The sequence below is a fragment of the Heterodontus francisci genome, chromosome 10 (genome assembly GCF_036365525.1).
Source record: "Heterodontus francisci isolate sHetFra1 chromosome 10, sHetFra1.hap1, whole genome shotgun sequence".
NCBI lineage: Eukaryota > Metazoa > Chordata > Chondrichthyes > Heterodontiformes > Heterodontidae > Heterodontus > Heterodontus francisci.
In genome coordinates, this window is record NC_090380.1 from 118,476,072 (window position 1) to 118,494,811 (window position 18,740).

The 18,740-nt window shown below is 46.3% G+C and overlaps 1 protein-coding gene across 4 annotated transcripts in view; it reads right to left on the bottom strand.

The window, feature by feature from the left end:
• The window catches only part of gbe1b (glucan (1,4-alpha-), branching enzyme 1b), a 666,883-nt gene that overhangs the window by 346,160 nt on the left and 301,983 nt on the right, over nucleotides 1–18,740 (bottom strand). For all 4 annotated transcript variants that reach the window (XM_068041301.1, XM_068041300.1, XM_068041299.1 and 1 more), the window contains exon 5: nucleotides 14,870–15,005. In XM_068041301.1, coding sequence (XP_067897402.1) covers nucleotides 14,870–15,005 — 136 coding nt within the window. The remainder of the gene's footprint in view (nucleotides 1–14,869; nucleotides 15,006–18,740) is intronic.

The window sequence follows — 18,740 nt, forward strand, 5'->3', positions numbered from 1 at the left end:
AGCTTCTTTTCTTTTTCTACACACTAACTTGCACTAGGCATTGAAGAAAACTTCTAAATACATATTACCTCAAGCTTACACAAGCCAATAGAAGTATTGGAGAGAAAAAAGCAGCACCACCTTCCCCTCTCTGCACAGAGCTCACTAGGGATCCCATTCTTGATCTCTGTTCAGTGACTGCTGTTGAAAAGTGTGTGTGCAGGCACTGGGTGAGAATGGGACCGGGCTCAGCTCTTATGCTAAACTGTCCAGCTGAAGTTGAACATCCAGCCAACATTCACTGTCTAGGTGCACACATTAAGAACAGCCATTTGAAGCAGGTACCAAAAAACTCCCAAGGAAGCATACCCCAGGAAAAGTCAATACTGTTCTGAGAAATAGAGAGTGGAATAAGGCACCAATTTAATGACAACCTTTATTCACTGAGTAAATGAGCGCATATCACAAATTGCAATCTTACGCAGGAACACCATTAAACAATTGTCGAAAGCAAAATACTGCAAATGCTGGAAATCTAAAATAAAAACAGAAAATGCTGGAAATACTCAGCAGGTCTGGCAGCATCTATGGAGAGAGAATCATCATAGAAAGAATCATAGAAGGTTTATGGCACAGGAAGAGGCCACTGGGTCCATTGTGTCTGTGTGGCCAAATAAACGAGCCACCCAGTCTAATCCCAACTTCCAGCACTTGATCCGATAGAAACATAAGAGAGACAGAGTTAGCATCTCAGGTCAATGATCTTTCTTCAAAACTAGGAAAAGTTAGAAATGTAATAGGTTTTAGGCAAATGAAAGGGGGGCGGGGGTAGAAGACAGGAAAAAATAAATGATAAAACAGTTGGTGATGCAGGGGCATAGGGAGTGGTAATGGGACAAGTAAACAAACTAAAGATGTGTCTAGAGGAGGTGTGAATGGCAGAATGATGAACAGCTGCTGTCTGAAAGCAAAAACAAGAGAAAAGTGCAACTAAAACCGAAACCCGCAAAAGAAAAGGGATCAAAATGGGGGCAGAGATTACATTCTGAAATCGTTGAACTCAATGTTAAGTCTGTTGGACTGTAGCATGCCTAATCGAAAGATGAGGTGCTGCCCCTCAAGCTTACATTGAGCTTCACTGGAACACTGCGGGAGGCAGAGGACAGAGAGGTCAGCATGAGAAGGTGCAGATGAAAAAGACAAGTGACCGCAAGCTCAGGGGTCATGCTTGCAGATTGAAAGTGGTCACCCAATCTGCATTTGGTCTCCCCAGTGTACAGCAGACCACATTGTAAGCAGCGAATACAGTGTATTAAATTGAAAGTGCACGGAAATCGTTGTTTCACCTGGAAGGAGTGTTTGGGGCCTTGGACGGTGAGGAGAGAGGAGGAAAAAGGGGAGGTGTTGAATCTCCTGCGCTTACATGGATATGAAGAGTGGACCAGGATGTCGAGAGGAAACGGTCCCTTCAGAATGCTGAAAAGTGAGGGACAGATGTGTTTGGTGGTGGCATCATGGAAAGCCAGAGGCAACCCCACCTCGGCCATTTGCGGGATTCAATGTCACTTTTTACGGGGATCAGGCAAGAAATTGGTTGCCTTCAGGGCTGCCGTCCCTTTAAAAGAGGGCTGTCTGGCCCCAGGAGCGGCCGGCCAATCGAAGGGCCAGCAGCTCAGCAATATCAGCAACATTGCCGGGAGTGGTGGCCACTGATGGAACTGCACCGGGAAGAGGAGGATGCCATGGGAGGAGGCCACTCTCCCAACCAGGTAAGTGGGGTCTGAGGGCGCCAGGACCAGGCAGGCAGACCCAGGTGAGGGGCAGGTGGTGTTGTTGCTACTGTGGCGGCCACTGCCGCTGGTAGACCCCCTCCGTGGGCTAACATGTGACCGCCCCCACTATCAGCCTGCAGGGATCTCCATGCACATGAGACGACTGATAATATGCCTGTGGTGTAGAGAAAAGTTCCTTAATCGGCCTCTGGGCAGGATAGCCATCTTGCACCTTCCCTGCAGCTGGTAAAATACCATGGCGGTGAGAAGACGACAGGCACTCCAGCCCCTGCCTGCCCTTGCCATTTTGCAGGGGCCTCCCAGCCGGAGCCCAGAGGATGTAAAATCCAGCCCAATGTCTCAGTTTGTGGAGAGACCCCATTTCTTGCTTCACAATGATTTGAAAAAAAGTCACAAATGAGAGATTGGCACCTTTTCACAATAAGTCCCAAGATAGCTAGCTGAAGCAGAACAATTTTGAGCTCTCTAATTAACAGCCAATAGCGAATGAATTCATCTACAGCTGTCGGTAAATAGTCCCACCTCCAACAAACATGCTAAACAACATTTTTAAAGAAATAGGTAAACATGCACTGCAAAGAGCCACGACAATGTTTTGACCAAATGTTTTGGATAGTACAATTTTGGTTTAACCTAATAAAGGATTCAAACCCTTCAGTCTGACAGGACAAACGGTCCCCTCTGTTTATTGGTTTTAAGGATCCAACATACAAAAAATAAGGGGCTCAGTCGACAGGCCTAAAGACATTAGAAGAACAGGCACTGAAAGTGGAATAATCTCACTAGTGCAGCAGGTTCCACGCTTGAAATTGGAGTTGAGCCATGTTACTCAGACAGAGAAGAGGGAGCTTTACACGGTATCTAACCCGTACTGTCCCTACCCTGGGAGTGTTTGATGGGACAGTGTAGAGGGAGCTTTACTCTGTATCTAACCCGTACTGTCCCTACCCTGGGAGTGTTTGATGGGACAATGTAGAGGGAGCTTTAATCTGTATCTAACCCCCGTACTGCCCCTGCCTGGGAGTGTTTGATGGAACAGTGTAGAGGGAACTTTACTCAATAGCTAACCTGTGCTGTACCTGCCCCTGTTTGATGTGGACAGTGTAGAGGGAGCCATATTCCATATCTTAGCCATGTTATGTGTGCCTGTTGCTCACACTGGGTTATTGAAATGCATAGTGTTCCATATCCCTAACACTGACACTCCTCACCTTGATATGGACATGATGCTAAAACAGCTAATAAAAAAGCCAAGTCAGGCAGCATCTGAGGAGAGGGAAACAGAGTTAACGTTTCAGGTCGATGATCTGATGAACTGATGAAAGGTCACCGACCTGAAAAGTTAACTCTGTTTTTCTCTCCACAGATGCTGCCTGCCCTGCTGAGTATTTCCAGCATTTTCTGTCTTTATTTCAGATTTTCAGCATCTGCAGTATTTTGCCATTGTAATAAAAAGCCGACTTGATCATCTATCCCCCCGCCAACAAAAAAAAAAGTCTACAACTTGCTGTCAGATAGTGTCACCGACATAATTGGGAGAAGGGGGAAAACTCTGCAAAGAAGAAAAATGAATAACTAACTTCATACCAGACAAATTTTATAGACAATGCAATTTCACCCTGCTCCCCAGAGGACAATTTTGTACCGACTTAGTACAATCTGAGGAGCAGCTTGTAAATGGCACACAGGTATCCTCCTAATAGGATAACGTGAGCACGAGCCCAGCATCACATCAGATTCACAGATTATTCCTTGCCTAGGAGTTTTCAACACATAAATTATGGTACGAGATAAGCAATCTAAGTTATTCCTTCCACTGCACCACATACAGTTGGCAGTCAGGAATTCATGGACTTATTGAGACTCCCAATGGAGACATACTAAAAGTGAAACTGCCAGCAAGAGAAAACTCAGAAAATCCTGCTGATGCCAAGGGAAACAAGTTCCAGTCAAAGCAATATTTGCTTTTGTATGAAAATACAGAAATTTGCTTCCACCCGGAGAAGGTGAGTTACCTGAATCACTGAACATAGGCTTCGCGTCTAGTGATACTAAAGCAAGGGGCGGCACAGTGGCGCAGTGGTTAGCACCGCAGCCTCACAGCTCCAGCGACCCGGGTTCAATTCTGGGTACTGCCTGTGTGGAGTTTGCAAGTTCTCCCTGTGTCTGCGTGGGTTTTCTCCGGGTGCTCCGGTTTCCTCCCACAAGCCAAAAGACTTGCAGGTTGGTAGGTAAATTGGCCATTATAAATTGCCACTAGTATAGGTAGGTGGTAGGGAAATATAGGGACAGGTGGGGATGTGGTAGGAATATGGGATTAGTGTAGGATTAGTATAAATGGGTGGTTGATGGGTGGTTGATGGTCGGCACAGACTCGGTGGGCCGAAGGGCCTGTTTCAGTGCTGTATCTCTAAACAAAATACTGCGAATGCTGGAAAATAAAGAAAAACAGAAAATACTGGAAATACTCAGCGCATCAGGCTGTATCTGTGGAGAGAGAAAGACAGAGCTAACGTCTCAGGTCTATGACCTTTCATCAGAACATAGAGTCATTTATGGCACAAAAGGAGGCCATTTGGCCCATCGAGTCCTAACCAGCTCCCCACGGAGCTATCCAGTCAGTCCCACTCGCCACCTCAATTCCCGTAGCCCTGCAAGTCTATTTCGCTCAAGTGGCCATCCAACTTCCTCTTGAACTGTCTCCCCTTCCACCACCCTTGTGGGCAGAGAGCTCCAGGTCATTACTATCTGATGTGTAAAAAAAGTTCTTCCGCATATTCGTATCTCCTGGGGAACAGAACACGCTGACACTCTTCAACAACACATGCATTTACACAGAACGTTTTAATGTAGCAAAACATCCCAAGGTACATCACAGGAGCATTAAGAAACAAAATTTGACACCCATCCATAGAAAGAAATATTCGGACTGGTGGCCAAAAGCTTGCTCCAAGAGATAGGTGTTAGGAGGAACGAGAGGAAGAGAGGCGGAGAGGTTTAGGGAGGGAACTTCGAGAGTTTAGGGCTTAGGCAGCTGAAGACTGGTGGAGCTGGAAATGCACAATAGGCCAGAATTGGAGAAGTGCACAGATCTTGGAGAGTTGTAGAGCACGAGATGGTTTCAGAGATAGGGTGGGGTGATGCTATGGAGGAATTTGAAAACAAGGATGAAAATTTCAAAATTGAGCTGTTGCCAGTTCACCAGGTCAGGGGCAAAGCAGTAGTACGACCAGGTCAGGGGCAATGCAGCTAAGATTATAGGGAGATCATCCCTCTACTGCATACCTAGAAGAGCAACCTGTGCTCCACCAGTTTAAATGCCTGTTGTGCCAACAAATCTGCTTGTCAACACATAGTTGGGCAATCCTTCCGGATAATCTAACAAGCTAAAGCAGGCCTTGGACCCATTGATCAAAGAAATGTGCAGACTCGAGCTGTACGTTCAAAACAAGTGAGTTTAATTCACCCGTGCAGTTGTGTCTAAGTGCAGAGAGGAGCAGAACATACAAGATTACTATACCCGTACCTCTCACCCACAGCTCCTTCCCCTCCAACCTCTCACTAACTGATCCAGTTCCCAACCTTTTATCCTTCCAGGCTCAGAGTCATTCCTAACTGACCTTAACTGCCTCTAAAAATTCCTTCAATCGGTCTGCCATTTCATACAATTTCTTAAAGTTGCACCCTTTTAGCGGATACAGAGCACTCAAAAACCTATGACTTACACATCAGCCCGCTCTCAATCTGTTACAATAAGATATCAGGTTTTTATAATTGCCCTTGAGGGTGGTGGTGAGCTGTCTTCTTGAACTGCTGTAAACTGTGTGATGGAGGGAGACCCACAGTACTGTTAGGGAGTTCCAGGATTTTGACCTGGGGCCGGTGACGGAACAGCGATATAGTTCCAAGTCAGGATGGTGTGCAGCTTGGAGCGGAACTTGCAGGTGGTGGTGTTCCCATGCACCCGCTGCCCTTGTCCATCTAGGTGGTAGAGGTCGCGGGTTTGGAAGGTGCTGTTGAAGGAGCCTTGGTGAGTTGCTGCAGTGCATCTTGTAAATGGTCCACACAGCTGCGTCTGCGTGTCAGTGGCGGAGGGAGTGAATGTTTAAGGTTGTGGATGGGGTGCTAATCAAGTGGCCACGTAATTATATAGCATAGAATCATACACCACAGAAGCAAGACATTCAGACTATCCCACCTTTGCTGATTCTCTGAAAGTGCTATCCAATTAGCTCCCCCTCCCCTTTCCCCATAGCCCTGTTTTGTGTTTTATCCCTTCGAGCATTTATGTAATTCCCTTTTGAAAGTTGCTATTGAATTTTCTTCCACCACCCTTTCAGATAGTGCACACCAGATATTAAAAACTCGCTGAATAAAAAAAATTCTCCCCATTTCCAACCAGGTTTTTCTGCCAATTACCTTAAATCTGTGTCCTCAGGTTACTGACTCCCCTGCCAATGGAAACAGTTTCTCCCTTTCTGCTCTATCAAAACACTTTCATGATTTTGAACACCTCTATTAAATCTCCCCCTAACCTTCTTTGCTCCACGGAAAACAACCCCAACTCATCCAGTCTCTTCATATAATTGAAGTCCCGTATCCCTGCTACCAATATAGAGAGATTTTCACGAATTAGAGCATTGGCCTCTTCACTCAAATTCTCAACCTGCTCCCAACAAGATAATCTCTGCACAGTGAGCACAAAAACTGTCAAATTAACCAGGTTGACAGGGCCCTCAACCGTGTCCGGCCCATTTCCCGCACCTCTACCCTCACCCCTTCCCCTACCTCCCAGAACCATAACAAGGTTCCCCTTGTCCTCACTTTCCACCCCATCAGCCTACACAAACAAAGGATCATCCTCCGCCATCTCCAGCGTGATGCCACTATCAAACGCATCTTCCCCTCCCTTCCCCTGTCAGCACTCCAAAGGGATCGTTCCCTCTGTGACACCCTCGTCCATTCCTCCATTACCCCCACCACCTCGTCCCCTTTCCACTGCACCTTCCCCTGCAATCGCAGGAGGTAATACCTGCCCATTTACCTCCTCTCTCCTCACTATCCCAGGCCCCAAGCACTCCTTTCAGGTGAAGCATCGATTTACTTGTACTTGTTTCAATGTAGTATACTGTATTCGCTGCTCACATTGTGGTCTGCTCTACATTGGGGAGACCAAATGCAGACTGGTGACCGATTTATGGAACACCTCCGCTCAGTCCGCAAGCAGGACCCCGAGCTTCCGGCTGCTTGCCATTTCAACACTCCCCCCACCCCGCTCTCATGCTCACATCTCTGCCCTGGGATTGCTGCAGTGTTCCAGTGAACATCAACGCAAGCTCGAGGAACAGCATCTCATTTACCGATTAGGCATACTACAGCCTGCCGTACTGAACATTGAGTTCAATAATTTCAGAGCATGACGGGTCCCCCATTTTACTATTATTTTTAGTTATTTTTCTTTTTTTTTCTTTTTTTATATATATTCTTTTGTGTTTATTTTATTTTACTTCATCTTAGTTTGTTCAGTTTGCTTACCCACTGTTTTTTTTTTATGTTTGTACTTGCGGCTGTTCAATTTTCAGTCCATTAACACCCTTTCTGTACTTATGCTTGGTCTTTCAACACACCATTAACATATCTTTGCTCCATGACCTTCTGGTCAGCTGTTGTGTGACCTTGTCCTATCTACACCTTCTCCTTTGTTATCTCTTGCCCCACCCCCACTTTACTTGCTTATAACCTTTTACATTTCTAATATCTGCCAGTTCTGAAGAAGGATCACTGACCTGAAACGTTAACTCTGCTTCTCTCTCCACAGATGCTGCCAGACCTGCTGAGTATTTCCAGCATTTCTTGTTTTTATTTCAGGTTTCCAGCATCTGCAGTATTTTGCTTTTAATTTTTGCTTACAATGTCAGCCTTCCAGTGGATCACATTTATGATTTTGGACATATTAAAATATTTTTGAAATGCAAAGCTGGAATATTGAAAGAATGTAACCCAATATTTATACAGAATATCAAGGTCCAGTGTATTATCAGGCCAATCCCACTGCATCCACTTTCTCTATGCTCCTCAATTAGTTTTCCCCAACAAACTACCTAGCTCCCTCTTGAGATTGCTGATACTATCCACCTCCACTATCTTCTTGAACAGTCTCTTCCATATATTGCATACCCTCCACATCAAGTAGTTAAATCAAAGTCTGTGCACCTATCTGTCTTTCAAACTCAAGTCTATGCCTCCAATAATGTGTGATTATGGAAAAACGTACTATGGCTTAGCTTATCCGCAAGTTTCAACAACACATGGGTAACTAACACCCCTCCGGATCTTTCTTCTCCTTCTCTTCCCTCTTATCCCATCCCTTCTTCTAATCTTACCCTTTGCCATGTATTCACAATACCCTCTGCCCTTCCCCTCACTGATCCCAAGTGATTCATTTCCCGGCGGAGCAGCAGGAGAAGGTAGCGACTCTTCGTTGGGTGAGTGAAGGCATCAGGAGCTGTGTTTTATAAGTAAGTACTTACTGTTTTACTTACTGTTTTCCTTGTCTTTGAGTTTCTTTTGGCGCCGGAGGAACCGGAAGCTGGTCGGCAGCGAGGACTCCTGGGTAGGTATTTTCCTTAAAGGTGCGGAGCTGAGTTAACCCGAGCCACTACACATGTAGTGTTTCCCACCCATCCTCCTCCTCTAACCTAATAATAAGACCCTTTTTACCCTCCTCCTCTAACCAAAAAGGACTGAGCAGGTAAGCTATTTACTGTTTTTGTTAATATCTATAGTTGTACTTAACTAAGGGGTAATTGAATAAAAGAAATGGCAGCCAGTGTAGTGTATTGCTCCTCCTGCAGAATGTTCGAGGTGAGGGGAACCTCCGGTGACCCTGCCGACTTCACCTGCTGGAAGTGCATCCGTCTCCAGCTCCTATCAGACCGTGTTAGGGAATTGGAGCTGGAGCTGGATGAACTGAGGATCATTCGGGAAGCTGAGGGGTTGATAGATAGAAGCTACACGGAGGTCGTTACTCCACAAATCAAAGGCAGCTGGGTAACAGTTAGAGGTGGGAAGAGGTCAGTGCAGGGATCTCCTGTGGTCGTTCCCCTCAACAACAAGTATACAGTTTTAGATACTGTTGGGGGGGACGGCCTATCGGGGGCAGGCTGCAGTGACCGGGCCTCTGGCACGGGGTCCTGCACTGTGGCTCAGAAGGGAAGGAGGGAGAATGGGAGAGCACTAGTCATCGGGGACTCGATGGTGAGGAGTACGGACAGGCGGTTCTGTGGGCGCAGGCGAGACGCACGGATGGTTTGTTGCCTCCCTGGTGCCAGGGTCCGTGATGTTTGTGATCGCGTCTTCAGGATCCTTAAAGGGGAGGGGGAGCAGCCAGAGGTCGTGGTGCACATTGGCACCAACGACGTAGGAAGGAAGGGTGGCACAGATGTTAGAAGTGAGTTTAGGGAGTTAGGCTGGAAGCTGAAAGCTCGGACGGACAGAGTTGTTATCTCTGGTTTGTTGCCGGCGCCACGTGATAGTGAGGCTAGGAATAGGGAGAGAGCACAGCTGAACACGTGGCTGCAGGAATGGTGTAGGAGGGAGGGCTTCCAGTTCTTGGATAATTGGACTGCATTCTGGGGAAGATGGGACCTGTTCAAACAGGACGGGCTGCATCTGAACCAGAGGGGCACCAATATCCTGGGAGGGAGGTTTGCTAGTACTGTTCGGGAGGGTTTAAACTAGTTTGGGAGGGGGATGGGAACCGGACTTGTAGTCCAGGGACCAGTGGGTCCACTCAGAAAGACAAAGAGTGTAGTGAGGTATTGGGGAAGGTAGCACTGTCACAGAGGACAGATGGGCACGGAGAAGGGTTAAAGTGCGTATACTTCAACGCAAGAAGCATCAGGAATAAGGTGAGTGAATTGAAGGCGTGGATGGGCACTTGTGACTACGATGTTGTGGCCATCACTGAAACGTGGATAGGTGAGGGGGAGGAATGGTTTTTGGAGGTACCTGGTTATAGATGTTTTCATAAGATTAGGAATGGTGGTAAAAGAGGTGGGGGGGTGGCATTGTTAGTTAGAAATAGTGTAACAACTGCTGAAAGAATTTTCGAGGAGGATCTGCCGACTGAGGCACTGTGGGTTGAGGTCAGGAACAGGAAAGGAGCAGTCACCTTGATGGGAGTTTTCTATAGGCCCCCCAATAGCAGCAGGGAGGTGGAAGAGCAGATTGGGAAACAGATTTTGGAAAGGAGCAGAAGTCACAGGGTAGTAATTATGGGGGATTTCAACTTCCCAAATATTGATTGGCAACTCTTTAGATCGAATAGTTTGGATGGGGTAGTGTTTGTGCAGTATGTCCAGGAAGCTTTTCTGACTCAGTATGTAGACTGCCCGACCAGAGGGGAGGCAATATTGGATTTGGTACTAGGTAATGAACCAGGGCAAGTGATAGAGCTGTTGGTGGGCGAGCACTTTGGAGATAGTGATCACAATTCTGTAGCATTCACTGTGGTAATGGAGAGGGATAGGTATGTGCAACAGGGCAAGGTTTACAATTGGGGGAAGGGTAGATATGATGCTGTCAGGCAGGAACTGAGGAGCATAAGTTGGGAGCATATGCTGGCAGGGAAGGGCACGGTCGAAATGTGGAACTTTTTCAAGGAGCAGATAGTAGGGGCCATTGATAAGCATGTCCCTGTCAGACAGGGAAGGGATGGTCATGTGAGGGAACCGTGGTTGACAAGAGAGGTTGAGAGTCTTGTTAGGAAGAAGAAGGATGCGTATATAAAGTTGAGGAAAAAGGGCACAGGCATAGCTCTGGAGGGATACAAGATGGCCAGGAAGGATCTGAAGAAAGGGATTAGGAGAGCTAAGAGAGGGCATGAAAAATGCTTGGCGGGTAGGATAAAAGAAAACCCCAAGGCCTTTTACGCGTATGTCAGAAATATGAGGATGACCAGGGGGACCATAGGTCCGGTCAAGGACAATAGCGGGAGACTGTGTGTTGAGCCGGAAGAGATAAGTGAGGTTTTGAATGAGTACTTCTCTTCGGTATTTACGAATGAGAAGGGGTGTATTACTGAAGAGGACGGTGTGAAACAGACTGGTAAGCTCGAGGAAGTGCTCGTTAGGAGGGAAGATGTGTTGGGGTTTTTGAATAACTTGAAGATAGACAAGTCTCCCGGGCCTGACGGGGTATATCCAAGGATGTTATGGGAAGCAAGGGATGAAATTGCAGAGCCGCTGGCAATGATCTTTTCATCTTCTCTGCTGAAGGGGGTGGTACCAGGTGATTGGAGGGTGGCAAATGTTGTGCCCCTGTTCAAGAAAGGGAATAGGAACAACCCTGGGAATTACAGGCCAGTTAGTCTTACTTCGGTGGTAGGCAAGTTGATGGAAAAGGTGCTGAGGGATAGGATTTCTGAGCATCTGGAAAGACACTGCTTGATTCGGGACAGTCAGCACGGTTTTGTGAGGGGTAGGTCTTGCCTCACAAGCCTGATTGAATTCTTTGAGCAGGTGACCAAGCAAGTGGATGAGGGTAAACCAGTGGATGTGGTGTACATGGATTTTAGTAAGGCATTTGATAAGGTCCCCCATGGTAGACTTATGGAGAAAGTCAGGAGGCATGGGATAGTGGGGAATGTGGCCAGTTGGATTAAGAATTGGCTAACTGATAGAAGGCAGAGAGTGGTCTTAGATGGTAAATACTCAGCCTGGAGCCCAGTTACCAGTGGCGTGCCGCAGGGATCAGTTCTGGGTCCTCTCCTGTTTGTGATTTTTATTAACGACTTGGATGAGGAAGTCGAAGGGTGGGTCAGTAAATTTGCAGATGATACAAAGGTTGGTGGAGTTGTGGATACCGAGGAGGGCTATTGTCGTCTGCAGGGGGACTTGGATAGGTTGCAGTGCTGGGCTGAAAAGTGGCAGATGGAGTTTAACCCTGAAAAGTGTGAGGTCGTCCATTTTGGAAGGACAAACATGAATGCAAAATACTGGGTTAACGGTAGGGTTCTTGGGCATGTGGAGGAGCAGAGAGACCTTGGGGTCTATGTGCATAGATCATTGAAAGTTGCAACTCAAGTGGATAGGGCTGTGAAGAAGGCATATGGGGTGTTAGCGTTCATTAGCAGAGGGATTGAATTTAAGAGCCGTGAGGTGATGATGCAGCTGTACAGGACCTTGGTAAGGCCTCATTTGGAGTACTGTGTGCAGTTCTGGTCGCCTCATTTTAGGAAGGATGTGGAAGCCTTGGAGAGGGTGCAGAGGAGATTTACCAGGATGTTGCCTGGAATGGAGAATAAGTCTTACGAGGAAAGGCTGAACATTCTAGGCCTCTTCTCATTAGAAAGGAGAAGGATGAGGGGTGACATGATAGAGGTTTATAAGATGATCAGGGGAATAGATAGGGTAGACAGTCAGAAACTTTTTCCCCGGGTGGAGCAAAGCGTTACAAGGGGTCATAAATTTAAGGTGAAGGGTGGGAGATATAAGGGGGATGTCAGGGGAAGGTTCTTTACCCAGAGAGTGGTCGAGGCATGGAATGCCTTGCCCGGGGAAGTTGTTGAGTCAGAAACTTTAGGGACTTTCAAAAGGCTTTTGGATAGGTATATGGATAAAGGAGAATGATGGGGTATAGATTAAATTGTCCTTGACAGAGGACAAAGGATCGGCACAACATTGTGGGCCGAAGGGCCTGTTCTGTGCTGTATGTTCTATGTTCTATGTTCTATGTTCTATGATTCAGCCTTAGCAAAGGCCTCAACTTCATCCCTCAATGAATATCAAGCTTGGCACTATGCTAAGCTCTTCTTTTGTCGCCTTCACCTCCACACCCACTTCTTTGGCCCTGGACAGTGGACCCTTTTACCGCAGCCAAGATTCTCCTTCTGGCCTCTCACCCTCTTTTGATCTTCTCAGTGTGACATCAGTCAACTTAATTTCTCTGCTCCCCTCACTCGCTTTAACCTGTCTCCCTCTGAATTTGCACACTCAGTTCTCTTAGGTCCAACCCTAACATGATCAAACCTGCTGATAAGGGTGATACTGTTGTTGTCAGGTGAACCTGCCTCTACCTTGCAGAGGCTGGACACCAACTCTCGGACCCTTCTCCTACCTCCCCTGCACCATGATCCCAACATCGAACATCTAACCATCGTTTCTAGGACTGTTGCTGACCTCATCTCCCCTGGAGATCTTCCTTTCACAGCGTCCAACTTCAAAGTCGCCCAATCCCGAACAACCCAATCTTACCTCCTTTCCAAGATCCACAAACAGGTGACTGTCCTGGTAGACATTTCAGCCTGTTCCTGCCCCACCTACATTCATGACTCTTCCGATGCCCCCCGTCACTTTAACAGTTTCCAATTTCCTGGCCCTAACAGTTCCTCTTCACCATGAACGTCAAATCTTTCTACAACTCCATCCATCAGGATGGTGTCAGGACTGTCCACCACCACTCTCCTCCACTAGGCTGAACATGTTCTTTCATTGTACACTTTTCCTTTAATGCCACTCATTTCCTCTAAATAAAAAGTGCTGCTATGGATACCCACATGGGTCCTAGTTGTGTCTGCCTTTTTATGGGATATGTGGAGCATTGCTTGTTCCAGTCCTACTCAGGCCCCCTTCCTCACCTCTTTTTCCAGTCCTGCTCTCACCTAGAACTGGAAAAGAATCATCAACTTTGCTTCCAATTTTCTCTCTTCACATGGTCCATCTCCGACTCTTCCCTTCACTTCCTCAACTTCTCTCTCTCCATTTCTGGGGATAGGCTATCAACCAATATACACCAAAAGCCCACTGATTCCCAGATACCTGGACTACATTTCCTCACACCCCACTTTCAGTAAGGATGCCATTCCATTCTCCCAGTTTCTCTGTCGCATCTGTTTTGATGATGTAACTTTCCATACGTCTTCCGATATGTCTTCCGATATGTCTTCCATTTTCCTCAACCACGGCTGACAGGGCCCTCAACTGCGTCCGTCCCATTTCCAGCACTTCTGTTCTCAACCCTTCCCCTCCCTCCCAATACCATAATATGGTTCCAATTGTCTTCACTTCCACCCCACCAGCCTCCATATTCAACAGAGCATCCACAGCTTTTTCTGCCACCTCCAGCGTGATACCACCACCAAACATATCTTCCTCTCCCCTTACCTTTCAGCATTCCAAAGGGACTGTTCCATCTGCAATACCCTGGTCCACTCCTCAATCACCCTTCCCATGCAAGCACAGGAGATGCAACACCTGTCCTCTAACCTCCTCACCAACCAAGGACACACACACTCCTTCCAGGTGAAACAGCAATTTACATGGACTTCTTTTAGTATAGTACACTGTATCTGCTACTCACAAGGCAGTCTGCTCTACATTGGAAAGACCAAACGCAGATTAGGTGACCACTTCATGGAATGCCTCCGTTCAATCCGTAAGCGTGAACCCAAGATTCCGGTGGCCTGCCATATTAATCCTTCACCTTGCTCTCACGCTAACCTCTCTGTCCTCAGCCTCCTGCAGTATTCAAATGAAGTCCACGTAAGCTCGAGGAACAGAACCTCATCTTTTGATTCGGCACTTTACAGCCTTCCAGACTGAAGAGTTCAACAATTTCAGACCATAATCTCTGCCCCCATTTTGTTCCCTTTCTCTTGGCAAATTTCAGATTTAGTCTCGTTTTTCTCTTGTTTTTGCTTTCAAATGGAAACTGTTCATCATTTTGCCATTCACACCTCCTACAGACACATCTTTTGTTACTTTATTTGTCCAATTACCACTCCCTTTGGCTCTGCACCACCAACTCTTTTGTCATTTATTCTCTCCTGTCTTCCACCCTATCACAGACCTTCCCTTTTGTTCTTTTTCCACCCTCCTCCCTTTCACCTTCTTAAAACCTATTATATTTCTAACTTTTCCCAGTTCTGACAAAAGGTCATTGACCTGAAACGTTAATGCTGTTTCTCTCTCCATAGATGCTGCCTGACCTGCTGAATATTTCCAACGTTTTCTGTTTTCACCTTAGCTTGTTTGGTCCTTTTGAATTCATTTGAAGATTATGGCAGCGCAATCACCCATTTCTCTGCAATAGCTTACCAAGATTCTTAATTCTGACCAGCATATTTTGTGTGAAATTCGTGTAAGAAGCGATTTTTCCTTCGGGCGATGCAATTCCAACATGTGCTTCGTAGATTCTTACACTCTTTGGTCTTGGAGGATGAGGGTGCTTGCGCTGCAAACAAATAAAATAAGTTCCTTTTTCAGTAACATCTCCGATACTCAGTCTTGTAAATCATTCAAGCGGAGAGGAGTTTAACTGCGGGCCCTGCTTCCACAGCACACAATGCTGAAAACACAACATTGTATGTCATGAAGTGTGAAGTGATACATTTTAGAAAGAAAAATGAGGAGAGGCAACATGTACAGGCCCAACATGTTCCCTCTAGGGTAATAGGAGCAACAAGCCCAGAGAACCATGGATGACCAGAAACATTCAGGGTACGATGAGAAGGAAAAGAGAGGCTTTCAGCAAATACAAGGAGAGCAAATCAATGGAAGCATTAGTGGAGTACAGAAAGTGTAGGATGATTAGATTAGATTAGAGATACAGCACTGAAACAGGCCCTTCGGCCCACCGAGTCTGTGCCGAACATCAACCACCCATTTATACTAATGCTACACTAATCCCATATTCCTACCAAACATCCCCACCTGTCCCTATATTTCCCTACCACCTACCTATACTAGTGACAATTTATAATGGCCAATTTACCTATCAACCTGCAAGTCTTTTGGCTTGTGGGAGGAAACCGGAGCACCCGGAGAAAACCCACGCAGACACAGGGAGAACTTGCAAACTCCACACAGGCAGTACCCGGAATCGAACCCGGGTCCCTGGAGCTGTGAGGCTGCAGTGCTAACCACTGCGCCACTGTGCCGCCCTAATGGAGCTTAAGAAAGCAATTAGGAGAGCAAAGAGGGGATATGAGAAAGTTCTGGCTAGTAAAAGTAGGGAAAATCCCAAGATATTCTATAAGTATATCAATGGGAAGAGGATAACCAGGGAAAGAGTAGGACCCATTAGGGACCAAGGGGGAAATCTGTGGGTGGAGCCAGAAGACATTGGTAGGGTGTTGAACGAATACTTCATATCTGTCTTCACCCAAGAGAATGAGGATGGAGATATGGAACTTAGAGAGAGAGAGACTGTGAGGTTCTTGAGCAAATTGTCATAGGGAGTGATAAGGTATTGGAGGTTTTAGAAGGCTTAAAAGTGGACAAATCTCCAGGTCCGGACAATTTGTGTCCCAGGATGCTGTGGGAGGCGAGGGTGGAGATTGCAGGGGCTCTGACCCTAATTTTTAATTCCTCTCTGGCCACGGGGGAGGTGCCAGAGGACTGGACAACAGCTAATGTGGTCCCACTATTTAAGAAAGGTTGTAGAGATAAGCCAGGGAACTACAGACCAGTGGGTCTCACGTCAGTGATGGGGAAACTATTAGAGAACGTTCTGAAGGAGAGAATCTATCACCACTTGGAGAGGCAAAATTTGATTAGGAATAGTCAGCATGGCTTTGTCAGAGGGAGGTCATGCCTAACAAATTTGATTAAATTTTTTGAGCATGTGACCAGGCGTGTAGATGAGGGTAGTGCAGTTGATGTAGTTTACATGGATTTCAGCAAAGCCTTTGACAAGGTCCCACATGGGAGACTTATCAAGAAAGCAAATGCACATGGGATACAAGGTAACTTGATAAGGTGGATTCAAAATTGGCTGAGCTGTAGGAGACAGAGAGTGATGACAGACAGCTGTTTTAGTGACTGGAAGCCAGTGTCCAGTGGCGTACCACAGGGATCTGTGCTGGGTCCCCTATTGTTTGTCATTTATATAAACGACATAGATGACTATGTGCGGGGTAGGATCAGTAAGTTCACGGATGACACAAAGATTGGCCGAGTGGTTAACAGTGAGGTGGAGTGTCTTAGATTACAGGAAGATATCGACGGGATGGTCAAATGGGCAGAAAAGTGGCAGATGGAATTTAACGCTGAAAAGTGTGAGGTGATACACTTCGGAAGGATTAATGTGACACGGAAGTATTCAATGAATGGCCTGACACTGGGAAGTTCCGAGGCACAAAGGGACATTGGCTTGTTTGTCCAAAGATCTCTGAAGGCAGAAGGGCAGGTTAATAGGGTGGTGAAAAAGGCATATGGGACACTTGCCTTTATCAATCGAGGCATAGATTACAAAAGCAGGGAGGTCATGTTGGAGTTGTACAGAACTTTGGTAAGACCACAGCTGGAGTACTGTGTGCAATTCTGGTCACCACATTATAGGAAGGATGTGATTGCATTGGCGGGGGTGCAGAGGCGATTCACCAGGATGTTGCCTGGGATGGAACATTTAAACTTTGAAGAGAGGTTGGATAGTCTTGGGTTGTTTTCACTGGAGCAGAGAAGACTGAGGGGTGACCTGATCGAGGTGCAGCTGTTCCCCTTAGATGAAGGGTCAGTTACGAGGGGTCACAAATTTAAGGTGAGGGGCGGGAGGTTTAATGGGGATTTGAGGAAGAACTTTTTTACCCAGAGGGTCGTGACAGTCTGGAATGCCCTGCCTGGGAGGGTGGTAGAGGCAGGTTGCCTCACATCCTTTAAAAAGTACCTGGATGAGCATTTGGCACGTCATAACATTCAAGGCTATGGGCCAAGTGCTGGCAAATGGGATTAGGTAGATAGGTCAGGTGTTTTAATGCATCGGTGCAGACTCGATGGGCCAAAGGGCCTCTTCTGCACTGTATTATTCTGTGATTCTGTTTCTGTAATATAAACTAAGTGCTACAATCTTAAACAGGGGTGCACTAACAGTGAGACCTGGGGATACACATACGCAAATCTTTAAAGGAGACAGGACAAGTTGATAAGGCTGTTGAAAAAGCATATGGGATCTTTTGCTTTATTAATAAAGGAATGTCCTACAAAAAGTCACGGTAAACCTTTATAAAACACCAGGTAAATACACCAGATGAATACGTGGCTGGAGAGATGGTGCAGGAGGGAGAGCTTCAGATTTCAGGGACATTGGGACCGGTTCTGGGGAGGGTGGGACTTGAACAAGCCGGACAGTCTACACCTGAATATCCTTACAGAAAGGTTTGCTAGTGCTGTTGGGGATGGTTTAAACTAGATTGGCAGGGGGAATGGGAACTTGAGGGCAGCTTCAGATAGGACAAATTCAGGACAGGGAACAGGAGGCAGAAAATTAGTGAGCGACTCTGAAAGACAGAAGAAGCAAAGGTTAAAAAGTGTGCACTACAAGAATTTGGCAGTGTTAAAAGGTATTTATTTAAATGCAAGTATATATGCAAGCAAATAAAGCCGATGAGCTGAGGGCACAGGTAGACACATGGCAACATGATATCATTGCTATAATGGAAATTTGGCTTAAAGAGGGGCAAAAATGGCAGCTCAACATCCCTGGATATAGAGTTTTCATGCAGGATAGAGAGGGGGATAAAAAAGGAGGGGGTGTAGCATTATTGGTTAAGGAATTAATAAAAGTTGTGAGGAGGGATGATATGCTACATGACTCAAACAAGGCCATATGGGTTGAGCTCAGAAATAAAAAAGGGGCAGCCATACTACTAGGAGAGTTCTATAGACCCCCAAATAGAGAGAGGGAGATAGAACAAAAAATATGTTGGCAAATTTCTGAGTGCAAAAACAATAGGGCAATAATAGTTGGGGATTTCAACTACCATAATATCAACAGGGATACAAACAGTGTGAAGGGCACAGAGGGCACAAAATTCTTGAACTGCTATCAAGAGAACTTTTTTAGCCAGCACGTAACAAGTCCAACGAGGTGGGGCGCAATTCTAGAATTAGTCTTTGGAAATGAAGCTAAGCAAGTGGATGAAAGTAGCAGTGGGCGACCATTTTGGACATAGTGATCATAATACAGTCA